Genomic DNA, 10,774 nt, shown 5'->3' with positions numbered 1-10,774 from the left:
TGGCTGCCGTCCGCATTTGGCTGTGGTTCTTGGGCGCGATCGCCAGGACCTGATCTCAAAGGCCACCACCACCCGTCTGTCTGATCTGCCTCGCTGGCGCACCGCTTGCGCACTGCTTCTCTGCCGACTCGACCTCGTCCCGCTGTCGAGAACCAAGCCCACAAGGTCCTGACCATATCTCTCCCTCGTCGGCGCCATGCTGCTGCTTACTCGACGTGCGCTCCCTGGCTTTGTCCAGCGACTTGCCCGGCCGTTTTCATCGCCGCCGCCGCCACTGCCCTCGAGCTTGCATCGAGATTACCGCTTCCCGGTTGCCACGGTGCGAGATATTCTGCAGAAAAAGATTGAAGACCAGGCGGACGAGTCGCAAAACATGGTGCAGGTCCACGGCTGGGTCCAGACAGTCCGCACACACAAGCAGATCAACTTTGCCGAGATTGCAGATGGATCGACGGTGCGAGGCATACAGGTGACGCTGACGCCCAACCAGGCGAGAGAGTAAGTGCGCTCGGCATTTCGCCGCTCTCAACTTCTGTTGAACCCATCGGAACAATCGAGCTTGTCATCTGGAACATGGAGAGCGATCCGTTGGAGAGGCAATCAGCAATGTACCTCGCCGATGCAGCTTCATGGAGATCCAAGCCGTACGACACCGAGCCTTGGCTCTGCTTTCCCCTGGATGCGATTTGTACTAGCTAACAGGACTGGCTCTATCCGTCCGTTCCACGAACTCGTGAACGTTGTCAAGACTCAAAACCGGCACCAGCGTCAGGATCATCGGCGCGCTCGTGCAGAGCCCTGGGAAGAACCAGGCCGTGGAGATCCAATCGGCCAAAGTCCAAGTTCTTGGGCACATATCCCCAAATGTGTGTATGTCATGTTGCCAGCGTCTGTGGTCCGGAATGCTCCGCAGACGACACCGGATGCAGGACCAAGATGTCAACTCGTATCGAGAGGCCGATATGCGCTTCCTCGATCGACGGTGGCTCGGGGGCGCTTGACTGACCCAGAGACCCGCAACTGGCTGATTCCAGGAGTATCCGCTCAGCAAATCCAAGCTGCCCATCGATCATTTGCGAGAGCATGCCCATCTGCGATCACGATCCCGCACATTCGGGGCCGTCTGGAGGCTGCGCAGTGCCGCCGTCCTTGGGTTCCAAAAGTTCTTTCAGGTAGGCCGGCAGCCTTATCGCCGCATATACGCCGAAACAGACACAGCCGATGCGCTTGGAGTCGCTGGCCAGCTCTATGCCGATACGTCAAAACGAGATGCAGTTGTGGAAACAGCCTAGAGGTCTGGGGTGCGGAGACTGACCCACCCTCCGCACACAGTCCCAGCAATTCATCCAAATCCACACGCCGATCATCACCTCGAACGACTGCGAGGGTGCTGGCGAGGTGTTTCGTGTTGTCGCAGGCGAGCAAGCACGCTCAGCGACGAAACCCAGCCCATCGCTCGTACCATCCGATCAGTCTGCCATCGCGGCACCGCCCTCGTCCAAGCCATTGGCGAGCCCGCAGGAAGAATTCTTTTCACGCCCCGTCTATCTGACTGTCTCGGGCCAGCTGCATGCAGAAATTGCCTCAAGCGCACTCTCCCGTGTCTACACTTTTGGTCCGACCTTCCGGGCAGAGCACTCTCTCTCGAGTCGCCATCTCGCAGAATTCTGGATGCTTGAGGCCGAGATGTCGTTTATCTCCAAGATCGACGAGCTGCTGGACTTTATCGAAGCGGGACTGAAGCAAACCACGCAGCACATTCTCGATACGCAGCCGGACGATATTGATTTCCTGACTCAGTTCGTGGACAATGACTTGCGGACCCGGCTCGAGAACTTTGTCAACCAGGAGTGGAAGCGAATCACTTACACCGAAGCAGTCAGCGTCCTGCAGGGACTCAAGAAAAAGTGGGACTATCCCGTCAAGTGGGGCCTCCCCCTCCAGGGTGAGCACGAGCGGTTCCTGGCAGGACGGCACTTCCAATGCCCGGTGTTTGTGACCGAATATCCAAAAGATCTCAAGCCCTTCTACATGAGGGAGGCCAGCAACCCCGCCGTCGATCCCAAGACCAACGAGCTGCTTGGCAAGGTCGTGTCGTGTACGGACTTGCTGGTTCCGAAGGTTGGCGAGCTCGTTGGAGGAAGTCTTCGCGAGTCCAACTACAAGGCGCTGCTCTCCAACATCGAGCGGGCCGGGATAGACCGCAGCGAGCTCGAGTGGTATCTGGACCTGCGCCGGTTCGGCACTGTGCCGCATGGCGGATTTGGCATGGGATTCGAGCGCTATCTCCAGTACATCACTGGCATGAGCTCAGTGCGCGACTGCATCCTGGCGCCTCGCTACTATGGCCACATCAAGTATTGAATATACCTTTGCCGCGGCCATACGCACTGTCGTATCTGTTGTCTACCAGCATCTCGAGCCGGGCTGGCCTGGTCAAGCGGATTGTGCGCAAGGGCACTCGGTGGCTCCTTTCTTTTCCGTGGTCTGGGGCGGCGTGGCCACCAAGCCCAACCTGATCCACTGCGATCAGCGGATGTACATGGCAACGCTGCACAGCCACCAGCGTCTCCACCCAAGGTAAAGAGCATGTCTCCCCGAAGCACACCCGGAAGGAGCCACTGTTGCTCCCTCTCGCGGCCCGGGTCCGCCGATTGGAACGGACGCATTGATCGTCTCTGCCAGCAGACCAAGCGGCCATCGGTCTGCGAAAGGACAGCTCAGCACATCGAGCCGCAGCCGTGGCATGGAGCCCCCTTGGAGCCGCCCATGATCGCGGTGGCGCTTTCCTTTGGCTCGTTCCGCAGGTCGGATGGGCCGGGCAGTGTCGAAACGGAAAAGGCGCCAGCAAAACCTTGCGTCGGCATGGCCCCGATGGCAAGGAGACTATCGCCGGGGTCATGCGCAGGATGGTAAGGTTTCTTGCGTTTTCCTCGCGCCCCACGCCGCAAGATCCACCGAGCCTGTCACGGGTTTGTCCAGAGGGCAACAGGCGCCTCGATCACCAGACCCGAATGCGCCTGGGCTGGGCTGCTGGGGGGGGGGCGCACACTCACGCCGGGGGGCACCGAAAACCTTCTGCGGGCCAGCCCGGCAATCGAACTGGGCATGGTGGGCTCGTCCATTGCGCCCCCTGGTCGGTCATGCGTCTGTCCCATCTCGCCCACCGTCTCACCCACGTCATGGCCTTTCGAGTGGGTCGATGCACTTGCCCATCACGCGTCGTTCTGCTGTTTCTGAGCCTTTCCGGTCATCTCCAGCCGCAGTCCTAGCTTGGAGCATGGGCACTCGGCGCCTCCATCGACTCCGGTTGCCGACTTGGAGCCCCCGATACCCGCATCGCAGCCGGACCAGCATAAAAAGCCAGCGTCGCCCGCCAGGGTTGGAGAGGCATCACAGGTGCTTCCAACGCTGCAAATCGCAAAGGCCGGCCCCAAGCTCTCCACCCCTCTCTCTTGCCTCCAACACCAACCGCTTCTATGATCTTCAACACTGGTCTCGCCGTTACGGCCTTCCTTGCGCTCTCTGTGGCTTGCGAAGCTGCCTCGGTTCCCAAGGGTGGCAAATGGGACAAGTACCGCCATTCGCTCGACAAGGTGCTTGGCTCCGCTGAGACGACCACCAGCATGGCCGGCGAGTCCAAGAGCCTCTTTGATGCCTACACGGCCCAAAACAGCGACCCTGCCTTCCAAGGTCTCGTCAAGAAGGCCAAGGACTACATCGCAGCCAACTCGGGCTTTGCCGAGCAATCCCTCGATGAGGAGACCCTCGACTCGCTCGTTACCGAAGCCTTTGTGAGTACTCTGCGACCGGATGCGACTTGAAGCCCACGGCACCACTGGCCGTTGCATGTACATCCGATATTCGTCTGACATGTTCTGCTCCCATCACTTCCAGGGCGGCGACACCACCGAGGCCCACACCGAGGCCTTCCTCGCGGCTGCTCTCCCGACCTCCTGGGACTCGCGCTCCAAGAACTGGGTCTCGTCGATCAAGGACCAGGGCCAGTGCGGCAGCTGCGTTGCCTTCTCGTCGGCTGCCACCGTCGAGAGCACCTTCCTCAGCAAAAAGGGCAGCAGCATCGATGTCTCCGAGGCCGACATCTTCTTCTGCCTTGCTGCTGGCCAGGCCCAGTGCAGCACCGGTTGGTACCCAAGCTCGGCTGCCAGCGCCATCTCCCAGAACGGCGTCGCCAAGGAGAGCTGCTTCCCTTACCGAGCCGGAAGCGGCCAGGACCAGACCTGCAAGCGCGGCTGTGCCAGAACCGGCGGTCTGTCCCAGGCTTCGTTCAGCAGCGTCAACCAGATCAAGAACCACATCATGAACTACGGCGCTGTCCTCACCGCCTTCACCGTCTGTAAGTAACGAAGCTTGCATGGGTTGTGCTGTGTGTGCGAAGGGGCTGTCCTGGCCTGGCCTGGCTTGGCCTGTCCTGACGACTGAGTACTCATCCTGGATGCCTCTGTCTACAGACCAGGACTTTATGAACTGCTGCACCAACAACCAGGTGTACATGCAGCGCTCCAGCCAGCAGGAGGGTGGCCACGCCGTCTCGATTGTTGGCTGGAACGACAGCAAGAAGGCCTGGCTCTGCAAGAACTCCTGGACTACTTCCTGGGGAACCAACGGCTTCTTCTGGATTGGATATGGCCAGTGCGGCATTGGCTCCACCAGCCAGACCTTTGGCTTCACCACCGCCTGAGCGACTGCCGATGTCGGAATCGAGCGCCGCACCATGTTTTGCCTGTTGCGGGTGCCTGTCGACCAAGTACCCCCCCCTTCGACTAAACCTCCTCTGTCAGCGTGATGTCGACTTGTTTGCATCGATGTCGTCTCTCCTACGCCTTCTCCGCCGCCCACCTCTGCCCAAACCTCCTCCAGACCTCTATGTACCCCGTTTTTAATGCGCTGTCAAAAAATGAATATTGCTGATGAATACAGTCATTTGAAAGGAACGGATCCCTCATTCTATCTGCACCATCTACGGCTCATAGCCCTCGGACACCGCCACCGAAAGCGTGATGAATGGCTGTGATGCTGCTCCTAGTTGCGTCGCTCGGTCTTGAGCATCGCGGTCTTGATTACACTGCTCCCCCAATTGTCTTCATTCTGACGGGAGAGGCTGCAGTTCCACCCAGCTGCACAATGTCACTGTTGACCAACAGAATCCACTGTGATGCCAGCTTCTCGTCGCCCGTCTCGATCAGATACGACTCATCCGGCCAGGCAATCCGGAAGCACGAAGGCTCTTTCTCGAGCCGCTCGATCGAAAACACCAGCGACACTGGAACAGATATCCCCAGTTTCTGCAGAGTGGCGACCAAGTCAGTACAACGGCACAATGACAGAATGCAAGCTCCGGACGATGGAGACCCCTTAGAGTGCGGTGAGCAACCGATACAGCATGCCCGTTTGGAGTGCTGCATAGCGCCAGAGCCACCAGTTCGGCCCCATGTTGCGCCTCGTGGGGTCTGTGCTTCAACGGACTCACCGGCGGGCCAGGCTCGGTGAAGACAAGACACGAGTCTCTGCCTCGGATATAGCTGATCCTGATCGGAGACCAGCGGGAGAATATCTGCGACTCTTTCTTCCAGCAAAATGTATGGATAAGGCTGCCTCCCTGTGGACGCAGCGTCAGAGATCGAGCCATAGTGCGCAAGTGTTTGTCTCGGCTTCCTTCGCGGTCCCTGGGTGTCACGGTTCGATCTTCAATCTCGCTCACGCTCACATGTTCGGCTCATCCCACGAGCGAGCATGTCGCTGCAACACTTTCCCATGTAAACTCCATCTGACCGTAATAATGCAAATAACCACGGTACCTTTTCGGACTCGTATGTCGGTACAGAGGGCTCGATTTGATTCACGCCGCTCTCCTTGAACCGCGAATCGTTGCTCGCGGCCTTATCGAGCTTGCTCGCCAGAAAAGACTTGATGACGGGTGCAACCATCACGCTATGAAAGACAGCGACACCGACAAGCTGGATAATCAGCCGGGTAATCGTTTTGGTCCGCACGAGGTTGTTACTGGAGTATATCTGGGCGATGCAGAGCATGGTGCAGATCAAGGCATTGTAGACAGCGATTCCCATGTGAAGGGACTCTCCGTATCTGCAATGGGCAGAGTATATGCAAGGAGCGGGAATTCCAGTCAGTCCATCACAGAGGAAAGCGTTCGAGTGGGGGCCAGGAAGTTGCTGCCGCATTGAATGTTGGCTGTCAACACGGATCGATGGCTGCTCATCTGGCGCTGACGATCTGTGCATCCACTTACTGGGTTGGAACGCTTCTTGTCTTGTGTGCCAGAATGGCCGTGGCCAGAAGCAGCAGTCCGTTTGCGGTAATTATGGGGGACGTGCTCCACCAAAATACGTTGTCGGACGAGAGGTAGCTGCAGCTGATGTACTCGGTTTGCAAGGTGTGAACAACGCTGACGGAAACCGGATTGGCAACGGTCCAGCCGATAAGCAAGATCTGCCACAGGCACAGCGATGGGACATGTTTAGTCGTTGTTCTGTGAGTCGGGCCAATATGAACTCCTACCCGCCAGAGGATGTCGGCTTGCTCCTCCGCCGAAACTCGCGCACCACAGGCCAGGACATACCACCATTGTAGATGTGATGGCAAACGTGGCGTTCAACAGCAAGGAATCCGGAATGACTCGCTCCTTGAACTTTTTGTTGTCTACGAGACAATATGGAGTGAGTCCCAATGCAGTGCTGTCGAATGTGTATGCTGCATGGTGCGTTGACTCGGTGCGTTGATTCGGTGCGTTGCACTCACCAAATATTCTCCATATCCGGTACGTTTTGACAAGGATACCAGACTTTGAATGGAAGGGCTGTCAGCAATTTCCATGCATCCAAGCAGTGCGCTGCAAAGCAGGGCCAGTGCACTCTGCATACTAAGCGGAAATCGATTCTCAAGCGATGCATAGACCGGGTAACAGGAACAAGGAACTCACAAGCATCATGCAGAGTCCGATACTCAGTAGCCATGGCTGAGCGACGCCTGTTGAGCGACACGTACTAAGTGAGATAGATGTGCTGTCGCCCGCAACAAATATGGAGCCGTTGCAGATAAGTGGCCTTGCAGTAGCGGACAGCACACATACATGTCAGCGGAGATGGATGCAGCATCTCTAGGAGGCCAGAAACCAAGAACTGAATCTCGCCGATCTGTGATTGAACAGCAAGCACGTCAGGGCTGGTGATAGGAAGCGGCTGTGTTTCTCGGATGGCAGGAGAAATAGTGCTCAGGCGATTGATCGGCGCAGTATCTACCATCAAAATGGTGTTGAACAGTGGGCTTCGCGGCTTGATCGACGGATGCCCTGGGTTTCTGAGAATCACGAGCATGGATGCCGCAACTGCAGCCAATGCCACAGTGTATATCACCAAGATAAACGTGGCCATGGGATCGCCGTAGAGGAGCTGATCTAGTGTATAGTTTGGCGAATCGCTTGGAATGACCCCGTTGGAGAACACTGAATTGATGATTTGGTAGCCGGAGGCATTCTGGTACCACTGTATACCGCTTTGATTGTCTATTCCGCACAGTATGTACCCTGAGGGAGAGTATGCGAAAAAATACGTGGGACTGGGCCACCGATGCAGCCATAAGCTTACCACCGGTAACGAGACGTGCACCAGTTCACGACCCACTTACGCGACGAGATTGTGGTCGGCGTCAAAGCTGGAATGAATGGCCGACATTTCAGGGTGAATCTCAGCGCATGTGTTGATAAACCCAGCCTGTCCAATGCGATACGAGACCTAATTTGAAACGTACGCAATCAGATCCAGACAGCCGACGTATTTGGTGTCCGTGACAGCTTGGGGCGAGCAGCTCCCAGTTAAGGAGCCGTTGTAGATGGCATTGGCCTCGAATCCAGTTTCGTTCAGGATCTGCAGAGTCATCACGGAGGCGACGTAAGACCGAGTGCATATCGAAGTGTTCGCGCAGTAGGTCTGACGGCGCTTGAGGCTCTCCAGACGAGCCCAGTGCCATCGCACAGTCCCGGAAAGCTAGAATATATACCCTGTCCCATGTGAGCAGAATCGCCATGGTCGCATCATATGCGCTCAAGACATTCATGAAAGGGACGTTCGTGTTGTTGTTTGCATAGTAGTCACCATATGCGGTGGTTCCGAATCTAAGGGATAAGATAATGTGATAAGACATGATTTGATACGACAATGTGATCATTGAGAAATGAATAGCGCAATCATTGAGAATGGAGCCGCCTCCACAAGGAGCTTGGATGCTTTGCAGTCCGTACCCCGTCTTGTATTGTACATAGAAATCGTAGTGGCTGAGGACGATGTCGTACTCTTGCGACTGTTGATCGTTACTCTGTCGGATGTTGCCAGCTCGGTTAGCCTGGCTTGGCTCAGCTCTGTCCAAGCCATCAAACCCGGGATTGCAACATACGCTGCGAGGTCATTCAGCATACGCGAACGCTAACCGGAGAGTAGTTGGGAAGAATAATGTTATGCATAGCTGTCTGCCAGGCTGCTGCGCCATACTTTTCGATGATTTGATCAATGGGTATCATTCCAATAGTGTTGAAGGTGATCCAGACCTTGTGGCAGCCGAGTAGAGCACGTTGGAGTCCCAAACAGTCGGCGAATTCATGAGTCCATGGTCCAAGTGGGGAGGGTCAAATGGGAATCCTCAATTGCCTTGGCATACTTACATATCCAGGACCGGCAAGACCGCAATATCTAATAGCCGCGAAGAATGTTGAGATACTGTCAGCAATCATTGGCATAGATTATCCGGCAACCAAAGCGCCACTCACGCTGCGCTGAAGTAAATGTCGTCCGTGGTTAATATGGAGGATCTGCGCACATAGAGAGTGATGGTAATTATGTTAGTGGATTTTGTCCATCAAAGCTTGCTTTCGGATGACACCAAGGCACCAAGCCTATGACGACGACCGACGTCTCCTCCCCTTCACTTACTAGCCACCGCTATCATCCATCACCCAACAGATCGAGATCTACCCACATTAGCACGATGATTCTGGTTTGGAGATTCTTCAATATCTCGTATACGGGCGAGAGTGTGGCTATGACCTCCGGTCCGTTCGATGTATTGACGGATGGGGAGAACTGGATGGCTGGGGCGATCGGTAATCAAGTTAGTGCAGATGGGCCAGGGCACTCTCGCCCCCCCCCAAGAATATGCAATGCTCTGCCTATCGCAGTGGCTTTGGCGGTGGCTGTCGATAGGTCGGTATCACCCCGGCTCACCTTGGGTCGTGAGAATGGTCATGTTGTAGGTGCCTGCCGCTTCGAGAGCCATGTTCAGCGACGAGAGTGACATTGCGTCGACCGTGTACAGGATCGATATATGCCTCCATCCCATATGGTAGGCCACGGCTATAAGCTCCCTCGGAACACCCCTGTTGCAGTCGATCGATGAGGGTTATCGAAGTGCCATGGCCAGTTGCGGAGAGTCGAGACAGGATCGGATGCTTACATTGACATCATTCGAAAGAAAGTGCCGTAGTTGGCGGAATCCGACAGAGATGCGTCGGCGCAAAGAATGCACACATGAGGTATCTGGCTTCCCAAGAACTAAAGGTGAGTCGATGACAGGGCCGACGATAGCCTTCCTGGGCAGGCCCCGGTCGACTCGCGCTGCATTCGCTGACGTCTGCTTGTGCTCCATCGACTCCAGCAACGAGGGTACTCACGCCGTAATAGGAGCTGACTGCCGCAGAGTGGATATTCATCGCGCTTGTCACGTCTCCGATGATGAGAGCCAAGTTTCCGGCTTTGTTGAGATCAATGACAGAGACTGCCTGGGAGAGCGATACGAAACAGCAACTCAGCTTCAAGCTGGCGATCCCGTTTCTGTTGGGACAGCATCGGCTTCGAAGAACCGCGACGGAGCTCCGAGTTTTGCGTGCTGGGATGCGTGTCGAGGGCGGCGGCTTACCGATTTGCCCCAGTTCATGTCTGCCTCTGCCACAGCCAGCTGGATGCTCGCGTCTCGCATGAGCGACGTGCTGTTGTTGATGCGATCGACGGCCATCATGGCACCCAGGCGCATAGCGTCGCTCCTTTGGGCTTCGTACCATGGCGACCAGACACTTGCGGTGAAGCCAACTGTGAGCTGTAGGACGAGGCGTACTGTCAACGCAAGGCCAGACTGGCTGCCGGATAGTGTATTGAGCGACCAATACGATGCACAGAGCTCGGCGCAGCTATAGAACACAACAGTCAGCGAGAGGTCGCTTGGGTGGGCTCAATAGTTGTCGAGGCTTACGGTGTATTTGGTTTTGTTGCTCGAGCGCATCTTGCTGCAGACTCAAACGTCGCCGATAGAAGCACCAAACAGAAATCGAAATCGCACCCGCCTGCACCTGCCCATGCAGCCGTCGAAGTGCAATGCGGGCTGGCGCCTGTGATTGTCGGGGCGATCGAATCAGCCAATCGGTGCGGCAGACTGTGTGGCAGGACGAGAAGCTCCCGGTGTGTTCTCGGTATGCTCTCGGTGTGTTCTCGGTCGGCGGCAGCTTTTTGTCGTCGATCCCAGATCAACAGCTTCTCACCCCAGATCTCCCCTGGATCATGCCTGGAGGAGCCGCCTTGGCTGGGACTCTGGAGCTGGATCTGGGGTGTTCGTGGCGCTTGAAGCTTTGAGCGGCTGCTACCAGGATCGGAACCTCGGTCGATCAGGCATCGAGAATCAGGAACCAAGAGGTGCCTCTCCGGGCCATCGCTGTCCTCGATTCTCTGCGGACCGCCTTGGGTCCCTCCTGCTG

The 10,774-nt window shown here is 56.4% G+C and overlaps 3 protein-coding genes across 3 annotated transcripts; 2 read left to right on the top strand and 1 right to left on the bottom strand.

Annotated features, from left to right (window-relative positions):
- Positions 1-65: 65 nt before the first annotated feature.
- On the top strand, positions 66-2,405 carry BJ171DRAFT_454137 (uncharacterized protein). Its single transcript, XM_053108241.1, has 4 exons — positions 66-498; positions 749-866; positions 1,035-1,172; positions 1,333-2,405. Exons 1-4 carry the CDS (start codon positions 197-199, stop codon positions 2,362-2,364), a joined length of 1,590 nt encoding a protein of 529 aa, XP_052971257.1. The 5' UTR covers positions 66-196; the 3' UTR covers positions 2,365-2,405.
- A 1,003-nt stretch (positions 2,406-3,408) lies between these two features.
- On the top strand, positions 3,409-4,884 carry BJ171DRAFT_564425 (uncharacterized protein). Its single transcript, XM_053113305.1, has 3 exons — positions 3,409-3,794; positions 3,898-4,357; positions 4,473-4,884. The coding sequence occupies exons 1-3, from the start codon at positions 3,480-3,482 to the stop codon at positions 4,700-4,702; spliced, it is 1,005 nt and encodes a 334-aa protein (XP_052971256.1). The 5' UTR covers positions 3,409-3,479; the 3' UTR covers positions 4,703-4,884.
- A 197-nt stretch (positions 4,885-5,081) lies between these two features.
- On the bottom strand, positions 5,082-10,305 carry BJ171DRAFT_576757 (7 transmembrane sweet-taste receptor of 3 GCPR-domain-containing protein; the record flags this gene model as incomplete). Its single annotated transcript, XM_053113772.1, has 22 exons — positions 5,082-5,306; positions 5,492-5,620; positions 5,820-6,108; positions 6,272-6,471; positions 6,602-6,681; positions 6,781-6,823; positions 6,962-7,008; positions 7,112-7,175; positions 7,281-7,533; positions 7,666-7,692; positions 7,789-7,904; positions 8,038-8,152; positions 8,279-8,352; positions 8,453-8,581; positions 8,696-8,723; positions 8,801-8,842; positions 9,010-9,121; positions 9,255-9,406; positions 9,484-9,581; positions 9,701-9,808; positions 9,946-10,122; positions 10,276-10,305. The coding sequence occupies 22 exons, from the start codon at positions 10,303-10,305 to the stop codon at positions 5,082-5,084; spliced, it is 2,538 nt and encodes an 845-aa protein (XP_052971255.1).
- Between the last annotated feature and the right edge of the window lie 469 nt (positions 10,306-10,774).

This window comes from Polychytrium aggregatum, assembly GCF_025602895.1.
Source record: "Polychytrium aggregatum strain JEL109 chromosome Unknown BJ171scaffold_2, whole genome shotgun sequence".
Lineage (NCBI taxonomy): Eukaryota > Fungi > Chytridiomycota > Chytridiomycetes > Polychytriales > Polychytrium > Polychytrium aggregatum.
This window is presented reverse-complemented; position numbering and strand designations above follow the sequence as displayed.

Excerpts from the sequence above, each read along its gene's own strand:
- BJ171DRAFT_454137 (XM_053108241.1), top strand. The coding sequence starts at position 197 with ATGCTGCTGCTTACTCGACGTGCGCTCCCTGGCTTTGTCCAGCGACTT. Across the intron at positions 499-748 it reads ACGCCCAACCAGGCGAGAGA|ACTCAAAACCGGCACCAGCG; the intron begins GTAAGTGCGCTC and ends AACGTTGTCAAG. Across the intron at positions 1,173-1,332 it reads GGTTCCAAAAGTTCTTTCAG|TCCCAGCAATTCATCCAAAT; the intron begins GTAGGCCGGCAG and ends CTCCGCACACAG.
- BJ171DRAFT_564425 (XM_053113305.1), top strand. The coding sequence starts at position 3,480 with ATGATCTTCAACACTGGTCTCGCCGTTACGGCCTTCCTTGCGCTCTCT. Across the intron at positions 3,795-3,897 it reads CGCTCGTTACCGAAGCCTTT|GGCGGCGACACCACCGAGGC; the intron begins GTGAGTACTCTG and ends CATCACTTCCAG. Across the intron at positions 4,358-4,472 it reads CCTCACCGCCTTCACCGTCT|ACCAGGACTTTATGAACTGC; the intron begins GTAAGTAACGAA and ends CTCTGTCTACAG.